This window comes from Phyllopteryx taeniolatus, chromosome 4 (assembly GCF_024500385.1).
Source record: "Phyllopteryx taeniolatus isolate TA_2022b chromosome 4, UOR_Ptae_1.2, whole genome shotgun sequence".
Lineage (NCBI taxonomy): Eukaryota > Metazoa > Chordata > Actinopteri > Syngnathiformes > Syngnathidae > Phyllopteryx > Phyllopteryx taeniolatus.
In genome coordinates this window covers 29,404,761-29,425,207 of record NC_084505.1, presented here as the reverse complement: position 1 = coordinate 29,425,207, position 20,447 = coordinate 29,404,761, and the positions used below count along the sequence as shown (strand labels likewise).

Here is a 20,447-nt window from a genome sequence, read left to right as displayed (position 1 = left end):
TTCTTAAGGTGAAGTAGAGTAATACACTGCATACTACAACCACAATAAACATTCTGAAATAATACAACTCTTGACTGTCAATCAAAACTTAATTATCCTAGTAAGGCAGATTTCTTTTTTTTTTTTGATACACATCTTGGATTGTAGCTTATGTTGCAGGTTAACCAAATTCTGAGCAGAACCCAGGTTGCGTTGCCAAGTACAAGGAATTTATCAATGATGCATGCATGTTTTGTGAGGTAGAGGAGGAAGTTTTTTTACACAACAAAAGACAATGAGTCGTTGACGATTTTTTATTTTTTTTTGTTAGGCACGGTCTGGTTACCCATTCAAGGTTATTAAAGTCACGCTTTCAAAACAGCTGACACTTTCTATCAGTAGTATGAGACTTTTTTTTTTTGGGGTGGGGGGTATTCGTCGGTGCAGGCAAGCAGGAGGGAGGAAATATTACTCGAGCACCACCCATCATTTGACAAAAGTAAAAAAAAAAAAAAAAAGGGTGCTTCTGGAGACCACGAAGCAGTTGAGACTTGATCTCAAGAGTGCCATTGCTGCTTGTAACAGAAGAGTGCCTCAAATCTTGGTTTCTTTAACACTATCAAGTCCACAAACATATTAAGCAGTTGATTGACTAATCAATTAGTATGTCGATTCATGTTTAGAAAAAAAAAAAAGGGTAAGGCACTCCTGTCTCCACTTAGTTGCCATTTTGAAATATTTTGCAATATTTAGCAGTGGTGAAGATATTTGGAATATGTACAGTGCAGCCCGGCAGCATTGTGACGAATAATATGTGATAGCAAATTTATTTATGTAAACAAGGTAACCTGGTGTGCTTTACATGATTTACAAAGCATTTAAAAACAAAGAAACCTTTAGAACAAAGTTTGGGGGGGATAACTTACTACTTTCCCAGAAGTAGTGCAATTGGAACAACCTTTGCATGGTGTTATGATGTCATACCCTTTGATATATTGCGTCCCAGGGGTGCCATCAGTCCCAGTTAACTCACCTACATGGAGAAGGAGAATGGTGGTCGAGTGAGGTAAAGAGAGAGAGGTTAGTGCTACTATGACCGAAAGCGGAGCAGAGGGGAGGAGCAAGTTTGCAGGTGTGACAGAGTCAGGGGGGTGGGGTTGTTTTTGTTGGGTGGGTGGTTTGTCTCTGAGTGAGCGAGGAGACAGAAAAGATGAGCAGGCAAGGGCACAGCAGCTAAACAGAAGGCTGCGCGTGGAGGGAAACGAGGGCGCGCGTGGGAGAGGGAAAGACGAGTGGGAGAGAGAGAGAGAAGCGAAGGAGAGAGAGAAAGTGACAGGCACAGAGGGAGGAGGGCGGAGGCTGTCAGGGCAGACCCAGCGAGCGGGGGCAGCGAGAGGGAGATTTTAAATCTGTGAGACAGACAAGAAGAGCCTGAGCTGGTGAGGTGACACAGGCTCGGTAGAGCGAGCGAGCGTGCGTGCGTGACAAGAGGAAAGGAGCGAGAGAGGAGGAGGAGAGACGACAGTGCGGTGTTGCTCAGAATACGATGATGGGACTCTACTATCCTTCCGTGTTGTCGGTGAGTGTTTCTCTTCCCTGCTGCCTGCGCGTGGATGCTTGATGACTCTCTTTTGCGAAGGTTCCGCAGGCAGCCTGCGTGACTGTCATCGAGCATGAAGTGCTGATTAATGGCTAACGGATGAGGGCTCCACTTGACCCTTTCGCTCCAGGGCTCCGCTCTCATTTTATTCCCCCGCGATGACCGCGATGTTAACGTACAAAGTTGCCATTTGGAATGTTCGCAATGGTGAAACGCTGGAGCGGCGATGGTTGGTATCGCTGTTGTCGTGGCATCTGTTCTGCCGCCCGGAGCTGGAAGCGCACACGCGATGTGAACATCAGAGCAGCTCCTGGCAGAAATTATTCTGCCATGTATTATTTATGCTTAGAGGAATCTATGCAATCGGTACGGTGCGGTTGGCCGGATGCCGCGGATCGCCTCGCTGATAAAGTCGGCGCATGGCTGCCGGGCTCGGAAAGCAATAATGGGGAGCGTGAAAGTGGTCTTTATTGCCCCTGCAGCTGTTTGTGGACATCACTCGTGCCTGTGAGCAAAAGGGACAGGTGTCCACAAAACAGTTGCTCGCCATTCTTCCGCTCCTCTACTCTGGCTCACGGCACCTCTACAATAACACACACACACACACAAAAGTTGGAAATGTTCATATTTATTTCGCTATGAGTTGGGTGTGTGTGTGCGTGTGTTTCCAAATTCAGTTTCTCATCGCGTGTGTGCTCCTCTTTCAGCTCTACCTTGCTCTCTTTACTGTTTGACCTCTTTTCTCCCTCCTCCTGCTCTCCCCGGGGCCCTGGCAGCTGTTATCTCAATGTTTTCCTCTAAGAGCCCCTGGAAGAGGGGGATGGGGCACACAGAGGGGAGAAGAAGAGACGCAGAATAGGAATTGATGATTTGGGAAAAGGTGACGGGACACCCCTGGCAAGAAAAGCCTGCCGGATGATGAGGCTGACATTATGCAGGGATGACTTGCTCAGGATACAGTTTGTTCCTTTTGAGGGTTTTTTCTTTTTCTGTGCTGACTTTGCAGTTTTGTTTGTAATTTAATGGAATAATCCAACAAAATGCGATTCTCCCCCCCCCCCCCCCCCCCCCCCTTTTTTTTTTGTAACTAACAAAGTTTAAGTAGATGACTGGCTGCACTGCTGAAATATTTTCTCAAGCCCCACCTGTGCCCTAAAGCAAGGGAGAGACGCCTACCTGCTACACACACACGCGCGCACACGTACGTACACACAGCCGCACGTACATTAACAACCCCCTGCACACACATGCACACGCGTACGCACACACCTCCTCCACCTCCAAATCTTCTTATCGATTCTTTGCAGGGTTAACAATAATGGTCTTTAAATGATCCCAATGAGCCGTGTTGCCGTGGCAACTGGGATGAGTCATTCATTTTGCACAGATTCTTAGACGGTTCGAGGCGTGAGGCGATCTCACCGCTACCTTGGATAAACACCTTTGCCTCATTTTATTCTATTTATTTATTTTTGTCTCAGGTTGCCACAGTGCCGCATTTACGCTTATACCTCATTTGCAGCAGTTTGCTCTCTAATTGCGCCGAAAGCGCACGCAGTGAGGCATCTGCGCGCCTTTGAAATGGATCGGGGTTGCCCTCGCTGACTTGTCGTGCGGTGCCAGTGAGAACGCTGCCCTGTCGTGTCTTAAGGGTGCATATTTGAACCAAGCTGCCACCATTACATCTGGGTGGGGGGGGGACAGGGTATATAACTATGCATTGAAAGAGGTGAGTAAAGATGGCTGTGTTTGTTTGTTCACCTGCACATGTTTGTTTTGAGGTAGCATGCAGTTTTTAATAAGGATTAAATGAAGACAAATAATGTCAGCGGGCCTTTTTGTTCTGTTGTTTACCATTCATAAGTTGCTGCAGTGGAGCCCAGCGGACCGTCGATAGCGACGGAGGCGGGGGCAGCTGAAGTCACCGATGGGGTGTGTACAGGCCTGCACGCGTTTACAGTCGGAGGAAGAATGGGGGGTGTCTCCAGACTTCAACCCTTAAAAGGAAAGAAACCGGGGGCGGATTGTTTGACGAGCACATACGTTACCCGATAAGGAGACGGAGAAGCCCGAGGGAGGGCGGGCCAGGATGCCGCTGAAATGCTGTTGCTATGAGGCAAATGAGCTTGATTGACTCCAATGGGGGCGGTGCGCAAGCGAGGGTCCCGTCTGGATTTTATGAAGCGTAAAGAAGCGAATCGGCGAGTGGGAGGAAAGGGAGAAGAGCGGCATGCGGGGGGAGGAGTGATGTAGGATGGGGGTGATGTGGGATGGAATAATTAAATAAGAGGGTGTCTCCTGCCTCATCGGTATGCTGCAGACACGTTGTAAATGATTTTCCAGCTGTTTGCAGCCGCACTAGGCAACGCTGTGGCCAAAATGGGGAGTTAACCCTTCGCAGGGCGCACATTGGAAAATTCAACACATTTGGTAATTCAACATTTCACCTAAAGATGATTACTGGCGTGTAATCACACTTAAGACAATATATATATATTTTTTTTTAAACTTGACTGACCCTTGTAGCATGCTACAAACAGATTGTACTATTGAACGGCTTTTAATCATTTCAATCAATTTTCATTACTCCAACTAACAATTTGATCATTCTGGTTAAGATATAGCGCGTCAATGTGTGATGGAAGCATGGTGACAATCTGAGTTTGCAAAAATATTGACACGCTAATTTTCCAGCCAGTGGAACGTCACTGCCTTTACCAGTAGACTCATACAGGTGCATCTCAGGTTCAGTCAGTTCAGTAGTTCAATTGAAAAAGTGAAAAAAACATACACTTTTCATAAGGCTAATTCAAACCTAATTTCTGTATTTAAATTGTTTTTTAAAAATGAAAATGCAGGTTATGCACTGACATACAGAACGTACACTTAATGGACACTTCATTAGGTACGGTACAAAATGGTCCTATTTACAAAGATGGTAATGGTTGCTATGAGACTGACGCTATTTACATTTTTTGAGCTGTGCCGATATTGCAATTTACAACTAAAGAGATTAGTTCTCAACCATAAGGTAAACCCTGATCGGGCTAGCATCTCCACTGAGAGGAGCAAAGGCAGATCGCTACGTTAATGTGGAACTAGTGTGACATCATCATACCATACAAGCGAGACAGCATGTAATTGGACAAATAAATAGACAAATTGAATAAATGCAACATATTCCTGTGCATCTTCTGACCCAAAACAATAAAATAAAAAATTTAATCGTCCTTTACTCGTAATACAAATTTTTGGTTCCCATTAAGTTCATTCCATTGTCGTCAGACAATTCTCTCTTGACCAATCAATGAACAGCAAGGTGTTCGCGCTCCACAAGCGTGCAAAAGTGTACTGGAAGGCCAATGACGGGCGGGCAAATGAGAAGTTGGATCTTCAGATGAGATGTGTTGAGCCCTTCACAATAGAAAGCGTAGCATTCTCAACTGAACCAAACCAAATAGTTCTGTCTGGTGGAAATGAGGCTCAATGTTGTAGTTCAAAATGATGGAGAGAAAACATAACCTGTGTTGGAACAGGATTCCTCTGTAGCTCGTTTAGGCAGCGATAATTTGTCGAATCAAAAATCGTCCATCCATTTTCTGAGCCGCTTAACCTCACAAGGGTCGCAGGCGTGCTGGAGCCTATCCCAGCTATCATCGGGCAGGAGGCGGGGTACACCCTGAACTGGTTGCCAGCCAATCGCAGGGCACACATACAAACAAACAACCATTCGCACTCACATTCACACCTACGGGCAATTTTAGAGTCTTCAATCAACCTACCGTGCATATATTTGGGATGTGGAAGAAAACCCACGCAGGAGAACATGCACTCTCCACACGGGCGGGGCCGGGGATTGAACCCCAGTCCTCAGAACTGTGAGGCAGACGCTCTAACCAGTCAGCCACCGTGCCGCCGAATCAAAAATAAGGCAATTGATTTATCATGGTCCTTTCTTGGAACACCCACATAAATGAGGTTACTATTGAAGCCTCAAACCATAACTTTTCAGCCTCAGCAAGCGAAATCAAACCTTCTATCAAGTTGAATTAGGGCGTACGCTAATGGCCCAGCAAGTAAGACCCTCAAATGCCATTCTTCACATGAAATGACCCGGTGCTGCCCCATTTCGCTCTCCGCCGCGCTCGTCCTCCCGTAGTGCAGCGCTGACTCCTGTGCACGAGCGTATTTTATAACGTGGCTACTCAGATACACTTGCTGCTGCTAACTGACCCGAAAGTAAGCCGGCTACGGCTCCCGCTCTGAGTCGCTTGCTTCGCCAGATCGGGGCATACACTTACGCAACCCTCAATGCCTTAAGTGAAGTGTATGCACACGCCGATATGCACCCAAGATGGACACAAACAAAGCAAGCACAAATCTGAGTGCTGGCACAGATGCCCATTCTAAAAATTTTCCGCAACAACAATGGCCTCCCTCTCTTTTATCCTGCCATCTACAATATGTCTTTATTCAGTGGATGTGAATCACAAAGGCCACTCACAGCCCGAAAAAGGGCCATAACTCTGGCTCGAGAGCATACGCAGGCATGCACTATTTTTATGGAGTGTGGGTTGTTCAGGTAATCGAAAGAGGTGCAACTAAAACGGTTGTCATCTGAAAAGGCCGATCGCCGAACAAAAACACAAGGCTGTCTTTGGCTAGTCTTCCCGCTTCTATTTTGGTTTTGCCAAAAGAACATCCTTCGACGCCTGCACTGTCCGTTCTCCTCCTCCCAGCCAAGACTCTTGGTTTACGTTTGTGCAACAGCTTTCTAAAGGCCCTTATCATGGCATCAGATAATACATAGCGATGTGGCCGAGGCATGAAAAGATAAGTCCCAGTTACTGCCCATCTGAGTTGCATCACAGGTTGTCCAAGTTTGAGTCATTGTTCGTCAAGTGAGTTGTGAGTCACCGGCACAGTCTCTCAGAGGGTGGTTCACAGTGTCCGCCTGTGTTTTGTTTCAATGTTCACTCAACCAGTCGGTGTGGAAGTGAAGTGGTTCTGGTTCCAGTCAAAGTTTACCAAGATGGAGACATTTTCAATCAACTTTGTTATATTATGTCATCAAATTTATGTTTAGCAATGGCCTGTCACAATAATTACTACCGTTCGAGAAATAAAATGGACACGATAGTTTTTCCGGACTCGATACATTGCCGCTGTCGTGGCGAGCCGGCGTGCGGATCACACAGTGAGCCGACAGACCGGTACAAAAAATAATAATGGCGGGCCTTATTTTTAATTATTTTTATTAGATTAATTGGTTTATCATGATAGTCTTTGGGAAGATATCGTCTTTAAAAAAATGTATCGTGACAGGCCTAAGCATGATCTATCTTTTGTCAGCGCAATGTCCAAGTCAAGGACAGTGACATTTTGCGCACACTGATCTTCGACATGCCTTTAACTTACTAGTAAATATTAATTAACATTAATCGCCCACTCACTCAAATAAGGTCATTTTTAGTTTGGGGAAACAAAAATATGGCTGACAAAATGCAAACTGGATCCTTTATGATGCTATACATTGAGACCGCACAATCCACCGTAACACAATCCGTTCTGGGAAGCTGGTTGGCCTCAAGAAATAATAGAAAACAAACTCTGCTCTGTGGCTTTTTTTTTTTTTTTTTTAAAGTTGGCATTTTTAACTGTCCTACAGGTTTAAAGATAACATTTTTCAACTAAAAGCCTCTTATTAAAAAAAAATTAAAAGTTAAAATTGTAAAGCATGAAAACAACAACAAATATTTACCTCAACTTTGATAACCAATGACAACACGCGTGGTGATACTGGTGTTTTTCTGCTTTTAGTCTTAGTTTGCTTACTTGGTGTCGCTTCCGGTAGATATTCTTATTCTTCTCTTCAGCAGTGCTGTGCCTGTAATCAGAATACTGTCCCATTTTCATTGAAAATGGTAGAACCGAAAATGCTGGAGAGAAGTGAAGGAACACTAAATTAATCCTAATCCAGATGAATGTAAACATTACATACAATACTGACATGATACTTGATATACTCAAACTTGTCCTTCATTGACGCCACAAACATGTTTCATCATACGACCTGCGCCAGGTGATCAACTTTCCCTTTCTGCTAAGATACAGGAGCAGCTCTAGTTTCTGTTTCCGTTTATCACTTAGTTAGCTAGTAGTTAGTTAGTTGGGTCAGTTCTCACCAGGTTGACCCACAACGATGCGCGCCACCCGCGATTTCATCCCTAACCCAAATACTAACTGAAGTTATATATTGTTTTTGTCCATATTAAGAGAACAAGATTGTAAGTATGTAATTTTTAATATTTGAGCATGTAGCAACATGTAGGCGTTTGTGTGTGTGTGTGTGTCTAAGTAGTGGTAAGTAGTAGTTTCTTTTGTATTATAGCAGTAAAATGTGCTACCGGATGAGGCGCGATCGCAAGATGTCCGTAAAGCTGCAGGTTTGAAGTTAGTGCACACAGCTGCTCTCCGAACGTGCGAATGAATTTGGATACGCTGGTCCGGAATCTGGCGACCGGACTCATCTGGTGCCGAGATCCAGCAGGGAATCATTTCCGGGATTTCTGGGAAGGCGCATGCAGCAGAGTTTTATAATTTACGAACTACAGTATTTATACATATACTGAACACGTATTCTGTAGTTATACACAGATGAATAATACACAAGCATGTGTAAACATTTAAAGTGGTCTGCTGGTTTAGTACCTTTTTTTTTTTTTTTGGCGGCTGTTTAGTGCAAAAATAGGCTCATGTTGCACATTGTAAATAATGCCGCAGTGGTTTCAACGCTGCGTCGCCATGACGACCACCCACACCGAGGTAATATAAGTGCAGCTGAAAACCGATGTCCTAGTGCCAAAAGCGAGACAAGTAGATAGAAACACGACGAGCGAAAGTCGGAGCTCGTGACGGCCGTATGTCGGCGCCCCGCGGGTCGACACTGAAATAAGGGCCCGTGACACAGGTGTCACCAAGAAAGGTCAAAAGCTGCAAGACAGATGGCGCGCGCGCACACACCCACACGTCCACGTACATACACGCCCTCCCACACACTTTTAACACTCCCAAAGGGACAGAGATCTATTGTGCTACTCAGATGGGCATGACTGCAGCCTGTCACACACAACATGCGCCAGATGTCAGGTAAGCATTGGGTAGTTTTGGATGTGATAGTCGGTGTGAAAGGCAAGTGAATATCAATTAAGCAACTAATTGTTACATGACCTGATCTCAGTGCCAATCTCATTAGGGCAACTTTTTATTATAGTGTAATGTCATTATTGTGGTGAATGGGAAGGATAATTAGATGTAGGAGGGCCGCATGGAGGTACAAGGAGATGAAGAAGGAGAGGTTGCGGCTTGAGAGAGTCTTTCATTAGCGAGCAGCGAATACAGTGCAATGTCAAAGGTTGAGCGCTCCCGATGTCAATGTAAATTTTTGTGAAAGTCACACAAACCTTCAAAGTTGCACCTGCTGTTGTCACGAGACATCAACAAACAAGTGCTCAGTTCAGCTAGCAGAAGGTGAGGATAGCAGCACAAACGTTTGCATTCAATGCAAGAAGACTCGAGTGTCATCATACACAACGGCAGTTTGTAGTAAGTGTTTTTGTTGATTTTGGCTTTTTACATTTGTGTTCACATCAAAATGTTTAAAAAAAAAAAAGAAAAAAAGGAGATACTTGCGGTGCATTGAGAATCTAATATAGAAACCTCTACCTATGCCGACTTCAACCTCTGAAAATATCAAAATTAATATCCAATAGTTTGGATTTTATGGATTTTATATCAATACGGGCCCACGAGGACGCCGTGATTATATACATTTTTTTTTTTATTAAATATGTGTGATATTGGAATAAAAGTACACATTTTCACAACCCCTAGGTAACGGTAATTTTTAGTTTTTGTGTTTATTTTACCACACACAAAATTACAGCATACACTCAAAATCTTGCAATATGGTGAATTATGCACGATATGAATATGAAAAAAAAAAATCCTCAATGCATTAAATCCACAATAGGTGAACCGTGATATAGCGAGGGAACAATGTACTGTATGTTGTCTACTTGCAGTTGCTTTGTTAAAAAAGAAACCAATATGTATTTCTAAGAGCAAAACATCTACTTAATAGTGAATATGAAATTTAATGTAAAATCTCAACTTTTGGGGCTGGCAAAAAGGTGATATTGACACAGCTGTGTTCAACCTAATCATTTTAATGATTAATGTAGTATCTCAAAAAAAAAAAAAAGATCCCACCTCACGCGTGCTTTAATTTAACCTTGCTGCGTAGTGTTCGTGTGTTATTCTTGATCAAGGTCGTGGTGCGCACACAGAAGAAATTCAGCTGCCGCACTGACTGATTCAAAGTCTTACTAGGTGGTGGTTGGTTAAAAATAGAGCCAAAAGTCATGCATGGCCGACACTGAGCATACTTCTTCAGTCAGTCATCACCTTCTGTACTTCCTCCCCCGCTGTCTGTCCGTCTCCTGTGACCATTTAGGGTAACCCTCCCGCAGCCACCAGCTCGGAGTTTGTCTTCATTGTAGCCTGCAGTTTGTGCCCTCTTGTTTTTTTGTTTTTTGGGTTTTTTTTTGTGTGTCTCCTACGCACTCGGTATCTTCCACGTGTATATTCCAGTCCACTCACGGGCGCTCGGGCAGGATTCCATGCTAGCAGTTGGCGGCTTTGCGTGAGGTGTGTGGGTGTTTGCGTGTCAAAGGTGGTTTGTATCTAGAGACGTTGGCGAGTGCGTGTGCTGGAATGGCACACGCGATTGTACAAAACTGAGCATGGGGGCATGTGACCCTCAATAATAGATGTGTGCAGTGAATATTTGATTGGTGCGGGGTATAGACACTCACGCGTTTCCACGCACAGAAATGCGGGGGGGGGGGGGGTTGCAAATACAACCCCAATTCCAATGCGTGCGCTCAGGTGACGGACCAGGTAGAACGGCGCCAACTGAGCTTTTCACCCTTCCTTCCGACAGGGTTCCCAGGATAGTACTTCCGGTCAGGAGGGACTGGTACCACCGCCTTTCGCAGCCTTCCCTCCTCCTCCTCCGCCTCCTCCCCAGAACGGTCTTGCCCTGGATTACGGCGGCAGCCTGTATGCGGCGAGCGGGGTGCAGGGCCCCGTGGAAGCCGGCGGAGCAGTGAACAGTGTCGTCAACGTTGTCAACAGCCTCAGTGGCCAAGTGAGTGGCAGCCACCCTCCTCTTCTCCGCATCCCGTGACATGTTAAGACGCTGCTGCGGCTATATTCTGTCTCATCAAATTGGAAAAAACATGCTTGAGCTACAATAGTGCAATGCAGAATTAATGTATTATCAGGCCTTATGGCTAGAAGCCATATTTGGAACAATAATCAAAATGGATGTCTCAATATGAGGCCGTATGATTGCGCCTAGCCAATCATCTCTGGAATCAGAATCATCTTTATTTGCCAAGTGTGTCCAAAAAACCTCCTACCTGAGGGAAGGAGCTGGAAGAGCTGGTGACCGGGATGTGGAGGGTCCGAGAGGATTTTGCATGCTCTTGTCTTAGGTAATGGTAGTTGATAAAAAGTAATGATAATGAGGTTATGCGAAAATATAATCCAAGAAAACTACAGTCTATTGTTATTTTTGGGGTCATAAATATGCTTATCTCCCATGAATAGCGGGGGTCCACTCTACACTTGAGAAAATGTCTTATGTACAATTACTTCAAGTGAATTTCCAAATATTTCAAAGAGGGTCCAATGTAGGGTTCAGCACAAAACCTTCATCAGAAAAATTAAAAGATTGTTGATGGATAACAACATTCATGTAGCTCGTCACGGTAGCCCTAAACTGCTTAGAACGTGATAGATTAGGTTTTGGAAGCAAACTAAATAACCTGGATCAGTACTGGAGCTGATATTAGTCATCTTCTGTTAATCAGACATGTCGTTACCAACTTATCGATATTTTCCTCAGCCGCTTCATTAGGAATGTCACTTCTGACTTTCAGTCGCATTCATTCATCGCACGAGGCAGCCAAAATAATGCATTTACTTAGCTTGCATGTTCTTTCCTCCCTCGTCCTTGCAGTCAGATGTCTCCTCTCAGATTGACGGTCAGTCAGGCTCAGGAGGCGGCGGCGGGGGGAGCATCGGCGATGATTCAGACGCCAAGGGGATGCCCAAACGCCTCCACGTGTCCAACATTCCCTTCCGCTTCCGAGACCCTGACCTGCGGCAGATGTTTGGGGTATGCACACTGAATTATTCACCATTTTGTCGTCTCCCCCTTTCCACAGTGCATCATCATCACATGACATCATTTTGGACTGTTGGAGCCCATCTGGCGACGCCATACCTTGTTTCTGAACGGTCCTTCATTTGTGTCGCTTGAAGTTAGCTTGCCCTCTTGTCCGTGTGCCATTGAAACGTGTAAACAAGGGTTGTCTTTTGTCGAATCTGTAAATGTGCTTGAATGTGGCGCACACACGTACTGGGCGGAGTGACTCCCACCTGGCTCACTGCTCAGCTCGACTCCATGAACAGCGCTGCCACCTTGTGGCGAGATGCAGTACTTGCGCTCATGTTCTCATTTCTTCTTTTGTCGCAGCAATATGGCAAAATTCTCGATGTCGAGATCATTTTCAACGAGAGAGGATCCAAGGTAGGACAGCAGGAGGAACAATATGCATTTTCCAATAATATAAACAACGCCCAGGTTTTGGAACCTGCCACTCCCCCTCCCTCCTCGCAGGGCTTCGGTTTCGTAACATTCGAGACGAGCGCGGATGCGGAGAGAGCCCGAGAGAAGCTTCACGGTACCCTGGTGGAAGGCCGCAAGATTGAGGTAACTTGACCCCTCCGCCCCCTTTGTGTTCCATCTAAAGATGGTCATTTTTCTCCTTTTGTTCTCCCGTCATGTCCAACGAGAATGAGGCATTTGGCGTTTTCCGGGTGGCTGCTGTGTGTTCAACTCTAACCTGTCTGCCTTCACTCTAGCATGGTGCATCGGCGCGCACGCTGGCGTCCGCCCGGACGGCACTTCTCGTTGACGTTTTAGTCTCGGTCTTGTTGTTGGATGTCATGCACTTCTTCTTCGAAGCTGCGTGGCTTGCAAAGCATGCCTGAGTGGAGCGCTGGCTGATGATATCCGCTTCTCTCACAAGCATGGAGGACTTTTGATTTTTGCTCTCCCCCTGCACTGTTTTCCATCATCACTCCATCCTCGATCTCGATGAGTGCTTCTTCTTGTGTTCTGGTCGAGTGCAGCGGCCTTTTGTGAAAGTAGTGCTTGCCGGTGTTAGGAGTTTAATGAATGCTGCATGGATGGGCTCATGACGTCAGGTGGTGTTTATTATTACGAAGGCTTGAAGGGATGTCTGCATGGCGAGGCCTTCTTAAAGGGCCAGCGTTTGGGAATGAGACTGCCGAGTGAAGTGTGGCGTCGTTTAGGATGCTTCCAAGGATAGTTTACGCGCAGTGTTGCATCCACCACTTCTTAAAACAAAAAAAATCTCACATTGTGGTTTTATTTTTAGTTTGCCTTTGCCAGCATGAGCTCAGGTATTTGCGGAAAGTAGTCTTGAAGCTGAAATCAACTGTACCTTTGCCATTTGCTTTTTCTTGCTAGTAAAGCTCCTCTGCATGGCCGTGATGGTGAACGTACAGCACTTCGTGTTTTCTGTCCGTGCGTGGGTGGAGAATGATTAAGTGGAAGGCTTGTTATCATCCCCTCTCTTCTCCTGTCCTTCATCTCCCTGCACTCTTCTTCATGCCAGTCAAGTTTGTTTGTTCTGTGTCCCCCACAATGCACCTCTTCCTGCCCCCACATACCTCTGTATATTCTTCTGTCCTGTCATAAAATCCAAATCTGAAGAGCAGAAATAAGTTTTATTTGAAATTTTCCTCCCCCAGTTAGCGTTTTCAATTAGTTTTCATGTGTTTACTCTATCTTTTAAATATTGTGCGTGTCGTGGTTTTAGAGTGGCTGGATTTGGCTCGGTCCATGTAGGCGACTGTTTATGTGACATCACTTCCGCGTTCATAGATGATTTGTTATCGTTGTTTTCTTTCAATTTTATGTTTTCCTTTTATTTGGCTCATCATTTCTTTCTTACGCATATTTTCTCTATTTCCCTGATGATTTTGTATGTTGTTGTTGTCAGTCTCCACGGTAACTGCTCGCGTGTCCTCACGCCGTTCCCCCGGCAACGGTAAGTTGTGTACATGGCATCATCTTTTGAATGACACCCCACTCCCCTCACCCCATCCGCCCCAATTGGAGCAAAAAAACAAAACAAAAAAGTTTACCCGGCGATTGAGAGGTCCTGATTGGCTAATTCTGTGATTGTTTGGGGAGGTGTAGAATGAACCGATTTGGAGAATAGCAATTGACCGCATGGCATAATGAAGGCCACCTGTGTAGCTGAATGTAACCGCATCGATCTGCAAGTGCAATGACTTTGACCTGCAGCACTTCTTATGCATTCATTCCAATCACCTCTCTAACTGCATTCAACTCCAGAGCTGTGTATCCTGCATGGTTTACTCTCTCTCTTTTCTCTCGCTCTCTATTTTGGCATCTGTATGACGTCATATGGTTCTATGTGGTTTCTTTGTCATGTTTCAGCCAAGTAGCTGCATTTTGGCACTTTAGCGGGACAGCATGCTAAAGCATGAGTGCTATGTTAGCTGTATTGCAGAGGAGAGTGTTGCTGTGTTTCACGGAGCAGCTGATCACCACTTTGTGCGCATTCGCTCTCTACTCCGCAGACAGTTGTAGAGGGACGGCACGAGAATCATTTGTGGACGAAAAGTGGATGCGAGCCGTTCAAATTGAGTCCGCATCTTGAAAAAGAGCATTTAAAGGCCCGTGAATGGATGAATTAGCCGTTTTTCTTTCCCTGGTCTCCTCGATTGCCCTTTTGACCAGTTTGGTTCCGATGGTGTGCGTCGGTTGCGTGCTTTGAGGTCTATCTGGTGTGCGGCACTGACTGGGATGCCTGGCAGTGTTTCACAACCAACGGTTTGATTTGATTTGATGTGTTTATTTATTTATTTTGCATTTGATTGAGGAATGACATTTGCATCCCCCACTTTTTCCCCATTTCTTTCTTCCTTCCTCAAGAAACATTTCGTCATTCTCCATGTGATCTGTCTTCTTTTTTTTTAATTTTTTATAGTGTGTGCGTGCTCATGAGAAGATTTCCATATTCGGATGGCCCGTTTCACTCTTCTGTCTACATTGTTTGTGTTGTGTGTATTTTCATGTGGACTGGCTCCTCCCCCTGCATCCCTCTGTCTTTCCTGTCTCCCACTCCTCTTTTTTTATTTTTTTTACGTGATCGGGAGGGCTGCCGACCCTTTTTTTTTTTTTTTTTTGTTTGTTGGGATTGCTCTGTTGCTGCCTCTGCTTGCTGATTGGCTCGTTGTGCTCAGCTCTGCCGATGTAAGTTGCTCTTGATTGGCTGTGTGTAATTTTTGTATTTGAATATTTGTTTTCAAATTTCCTTTTGCATTGTGTTCAACTGATGACTCTGCTGCTTAATTCACCTTCTTTTCCCCTTCCTTTTTTTTTTCCCAAAGGTATAGCCATGCAGTACTTGGATTTCCTTTTGGAATGCCCCTTTTTTTATGAAATATTTGTTTTGTGTGCCCTTTGGTTGCGTCGTGTGTGTGCAAACTGCCTGATTACTCAACGGGATGTTGTTTTCAATTTCTCTCCTTCAAAAGAAGCGCATGCATCAAATACCATGGCTGCTCATCAACAGAATTAACCAAGTCAAGAGCCAATTGTGAAGCGATAACACCTGACTAAGCATTAGTTCTTATTCTCCTTTGATTGACGCCAACCTGAAAGAGTTTATTGAAAATAGATTTTCAGAATATTTTAATATTGACTGAACAATGTGTTTTCTCCTTCATCTGTCTAGGTCAACAATGCCACAGCCAGAGTGATGACCAACAAGAAGATGACGACGCCGTACTCCAATGGCGAGGGTCTTGCAGCTCTACCATACGGTATTACTTTTTTCACTACGTGTACAACATAATAAGTGAACCACGTTCAAATACTCTGACCAGCCACAACTTTATGAACAACCAGATTTTACAAAATGTTCAGTTTTAACAAGGTTGCAGTGGTGTACAATTAGGAAGGATAGAAAATGCCTTCATTGTCGGGGTATGGTGGAGATACAGCAAAATTGAGTTTGTTTACAGCCCAAAACAAAAACAAAAAAACAATATCCGGTGAAAAAATAACAGCAGGCACAGTGGAACAGATTGCACCCAAAAACTTCACTTGAGTGTATTAATGTTGGCGTTTACTTCTTTTTTGTTTTTGATTTTTGTTGAAATTGACTTTGTTTTATGTTTGTCGTCAGCTGGCTGGAAGTTGAGCCCTGTGATGGGAGCCATGTACAGTCCTGAGCTCTACACGGGTACGTTTGGTGCATCGAGATATTTCAGGTTTGGCTCTTGTTGTCGACGTTCAAGCTCCTGTGTTTTGTTTTTGTTTCCGTCAGTGCCGGGGTTTCCGTACCCGGCGGCGGCGGCGGCTGCCTCCACGGCCGCGGCGACCTTCCGCGGTGCTCATCTGCGGGGACGCGCGCGGCCCGTCTACAGCCCGGTCAGGGCGGCCGTGCCGCAACCTGCCATCCCCGCCTACCCTGGGTGAACACCTCTCATTGCTAAATCATCCAGTTAAATGCCTGTTTTGGCGTAGTACGTTTCCATTTATGTGAATGGTGTGCATTGAATGTATGCGACACTGTGAGGCTTTGCTGAGCTCCAAAAACATTTCTTTGTAGCTTCAATCTGGTAATGCGATCCTCAGCTGAAGTAACACTAGTGTCTCATCCGTGCATTTGTATACAATGAGGTGGTATTGTTTTTCATGCATGTTGCACGGTGTGTAATAATCTCACCTTTCTTCTCTCTTTTCACACTTCGGAACCAATTTCTTCTTCCCTACATTGGCCACATGGTGGCACATCACACTGCTGTTCTTATCCCCCCTTCCCCCTCCTGGTTTGTTCCCAACTGCCACCACTGCTCTTTTTTCCCTTTCTTTCCTCTTTCTCAGCGTGATGGCCTACCAGGATGGTTTTTACGGTGCGGCGGATCTTTATGTAAGTATAAGTCTCGCTCCGCCCGCTGCCTCACCTTTTCCTCCCTATGTTTCGACCCCTCCTGCCTGTGGGTTTTCAAGTGTGACAACGCCACAGAGCAAACCCACAAAGACGTCCACTCTCGAGTGCGCTCGTTCCATAAAAGTCATTATTACATTAAAACCAATAGCACATAATGTACTGATGCTTGCACATTCATGAGTGTCCTCCTGTTGGGTTCGCCTCTGTGCTTTTGTGAGTGGCGTACCATTACAACTATGAGTGCGTAATGGTGCGTGTGAGTGCGTGAACAGGTTGACAAGAGCTGTTTCTGTTCTCTCTGTAGACTAGTGTTTCAGGACATTAGTGGCAGATTGCCTCAGGTAGGGTTGACACTCTCCGTGCGAGAGCCAGTGTGCATCCTCCTCGTCTCCGATGACTGCGTGCTGCTAGACGTTTTTTGACCATCTGAGATTGAGACGCCTTCTCTGTCCTCTTCTACTAACTCACTGAATCCTGACAAGGGTGGAGTTGCGGAAGGGGGAGAAAATAGTTTACACTAAGGGGGGGGGGGGGGGGGGCAGTTATGTGTGCAAGCCCAACAGGAATATTGTTTTCGGACTAAATTCACGTTGACAGAAGAACTGTGGCTTAAAGTTATTGAAGGGTTTTTATTTTGTTTACTAGTGGGAGTTCATTTATTCTTGCACCACAGATTGATTTTTTATTTTTTTTAAATCCAGATGCCAGATTTTTGCTGTCTCATACCAGGTTTTTCTTTTTTAATAAAAAAAAGAAAAACAAGTGGTGATTGCATTTTGTATTGAAGTAAAAGTGAACCGTATCATGGAAAGTTGTTAAATCTCTTCCCCCCCAAAATAAATACATAAATGAATAATGGTAATGTTTCAGAATTTTTTAAAATAGTGTAATATAATTTAAAAAAAAAGAAAGTAAACTGAAATATAAAAAGCCGCTCAGAGTGACGAATCGCACTTCAACACCACTGCAAACTACAGCTGAAATAATAAATTGTTAAATGGTATTATTGAGAATGATTAAATTGATGCCCCACGGGCAGTGTCAATCAAAACTGAACCTCAGTTCTAAATTCTAATCTTTTGCAACTGTGCAGGTGTTACCTGATAAATTGTGAGTGAATTACACTGCCCTTCTTGCAAATATCAGCTGAAAATAATTCCAAAGTAAAGTCAATGGGTAGGAAGTAGGGGTTGAACGACTTAAGATTTTTCTTGTCGTCGGTAATAAAGTCGAGTCGAGTCGAAGTCGACATCATCGATATTTTCCCAGCACAGTCCAGCGGTGCCCAACGTTTTTTGCATGATGGAACGATTTCATGGAAAGACATATTTTGATGGACTGGCATAGAAACAAGTAAATGTAAAAAAGTAAACAATGATTAAAAACACGACTCGCCATTACGCTGAATGTAGATGTGGAAGCGCTGCATGTTTTTTTTTTTTCTTTTCAACGAGCTGGCAGGTCTCATTTTGTGTTCCATCAAGTTGTTAGAATCCACATCGTAGCCAGGCTCAGAGAAGATGTGTCCGTTTCAATCTTTCTATTGAACTCTTGCTTTTATTGCATTTGAGGAGAGACCTTTTGCAAATGACCGTGCTTCCGCTCTCATTTTTGGCAAAAACAATTTCCCACACACTTGTAGCACTGATGTCACTGTTGTAAAGCAAGCGTCGTGGCGTCGGTGCGTGTTGTATCGCACGACTTCAGTGACGGGTCAAGTTTCCGTTCGCACACAGTTTGTTTTGTGCATGTTTTTTGGATCGAAGATTTTGGCGCCGAAGATGGAGTTTCAATTCATGCCGCTGCTCTGGTTGCTTGCCACCGGTCTGACTCTTATGACTTGCGGGCATCCCAATAGCTAACCGCTGCGCTCTTCCACAACCGGCTTATTTTTGTACACTTGCACCCACGCAGACGTATGAAAACTGTTTCGCCTTGTTGGCCGGACAAGCAGAGTAGTAAATTCGACTAATCGGTTCAACCCCTAGTAGTAAGAATATTTAAGTCTAGTTAAATTTCTTTTTGAGCCAGAAAAATCCGTAGTAGTGAAAGAAGCGTGCATACAGGCAACAATAGAAATCCACCAGTGAAGACGAGTCCGGGAAAGAAGCGAGCACAGCGATGACCAATTGAGGTGCTCTGTAATGCGTTTGGTGAGAAGTCGATTCAGACCCCTTCCAGGAGTCTCCCTGTGTGTTTCACTTTGTGGCATGCTAACTCCAATCAGTGTCGGCATGCACACGTCCTGTACTTATAAGGCTGACCCACTCGACCTTTAAATCCTCCTCCCTTCCCCCTTCACACTTTATTCTTCTTTTGGAAACGTCCCAAGTCCAATTTCCTCCTCACTTCTCAGTGAACCTCCTCTTCACCGCCTTCCCATCTCACGTGATTCTGCCGTGCCCCCTCGTCTCCCTCACCTCCGTGGGTCCAGCCCTCCCCAAAACCCTCGCGACGCAAGCGTGTGTGCTCCTGAATGCGAGGACTTGGTGGTGGCTGATTTGTAGGCGAGAATGCAGCCGTCTGTGTTGATGGAGGGATGTTTGCGCCAGTAAATATCAGCGTTTGGGGAAAAGCATGCTGTGTCTGTGATTGGTCGTTTAACCACCCGAGGTTGTTTTGATGTATGCGTGTGAGCGAGAAATGCACACCTGTAGCGTTTTTGTGTGTCCGTAGTGTACAAATGCCACCTTGGCATCTGTTTTGCTTTTCTTTAACTGTGTTTTGGGTAGGGTGACATATCCAGAACTTTTCTCCCTCCATGCCCAACTCAACGGGGGCACCTTTTTTTTTTGTTTTTTTTTGTGGTTAGTCATGGATGGAGAGAGCCACACAGAGCCTGAGCTACATCCTTGCGAATGCTGCGCCAGATTCGTCTTTTGCTGACTGTCTGCTTGTTAATCTTTCTCCTTTCCCTCACACTGTAACCCAGTAGTTCGCTGGTCGCTTCTGACTGTGTGCGCAATGCAACGCAAGATTTGAACAAATCTCTTTCAATGCCACGCACCCGACCCTCGTCTTCCTCCTCTCTCTCGTTGCCTCATCACAGGGAGGCTACGCCGCGTACCGTTACGCCCAGCCGACCGCCGTAGCGACGCACGCCGCCGCAGCGGCAGCAGCTTACAGCGACAGGTGAGCGGGCCCGCCTGCAAACAAGAGCGGGAACTGCATTGTCCTGACAGTAGGGCTGCACAATTGATCGTATTTTAATTGTGATCGTGATTTTGGCTGCCGTGATTCAATGAACCTGATTGTTGGCAATCTCTACATTTTAAAATGCGGGCTCTGCAGCATATGAGGCACTTTCTCAACCGGTAGTCAGCCAACCCCCGCACGGGTGTGGTTTCATTAAACCGGGAAAATAAGAAGGGAGCAATGTCAAGTGTACCCGGCAGTCGCAAACGTTGCAGACGAGGAGAAAAAGTAGTGCAAGAAAAATACAGATACAGTCATTAATAATCAGGATTGCAATATTGATCCCAGTCATCACGATTATCATTTTGCCCATAATCGTGCAGCCCTAACTGACGGTCTATTTTTATTTGATTTGATTTTCTTTCTTTTTTCCCTTCCCATTACATTTGCGTCAGTTACATCACAGCCTACTGCTCCCATCATAGAACCAAAAGAAATTGCCCACCGAATGGGTCCGTTGTGACTTTAACATACAATAGCTTGAGTTCATTTGGCATCTTTAAAAAACATTTCTCAAAATGCTG

At 45.1% G+C, this 20,447-nt stretch overlaps 1 protein-coding gene and 1 long non-coding RNA gene across 6 annotated transcripts in view; one reads left to right on the top strand and one right to left on the bottom strand.

Moving 5' to 3' along the window:
- rbfox2 (RNA binding fox-1 homolog 2) overlaps positions 1-20,447 on the top strand; it is a 35,154-nt gene that overhangs the window by 11,215 nt on the left and 3,492 nt on the right. Inside the window, exons 3-12 of one of the 5 annotated variants that reach the window (XR_009788229.1) lie at positions 10,584-10,790; positions 11,667-11,825; positions 12,186-12,239; positions 12,330-12,422; positions 15,508-15,595; positions 15,961-16,017; positions 16,102-16,249; positions 16,662-16,707; positions 17,033-17,069; positions 19,778-19,860. Coding sequence is in view for 4 of the 5 variants with exons in the window: in XM_061771437.1 (XP_061627421.1) it covers positions 1,526-1,558; positions 10,584-10,790; positions 11,667-11,825; positions 12,186-12,239; positions 12,330-12,422; positions 15,508-15,595; positions 15,961-16,017; positions 16,102-16,249; positions 16,662-16,707; positions 19,778-19,860 (968 nt within the window). In the remaining variant the exon portion in view is untranslated. Of the gene's footprint in view, positions 1-1,201; positions 1,559-8,709; positions 8,729-10,583; positions 10,791-11,666; positions 11,826-12,185; positions 12,240-12,329; positions 12,423-15,507; positions 15,596-15,960; positions 16,018-16,101; positions 16,250-16,661; positions 16,708-17,032; positions 17,070-19,777; positions 19,861-20,447 lie in introns of those variants that run through there. The other 4 variants (XM_061771437.1, XM_061771438.1, XM_061771436.1 and 1 more) reach the window with 4 other exon arrangements.
- On the bottom strand, positions 9,480-11,753 carry LOC133477087 (uncharacterized). Its single transcript, XR_009788230.1, has 2 exons — positions 11,065-11,753; positions 9,480-10,857 (listed from the first exon to the last, which is right to left on the bottom strand). It is a non-coding gene; the product is annotated as an uncharacterized LOC133477087 (long non-coding RNA).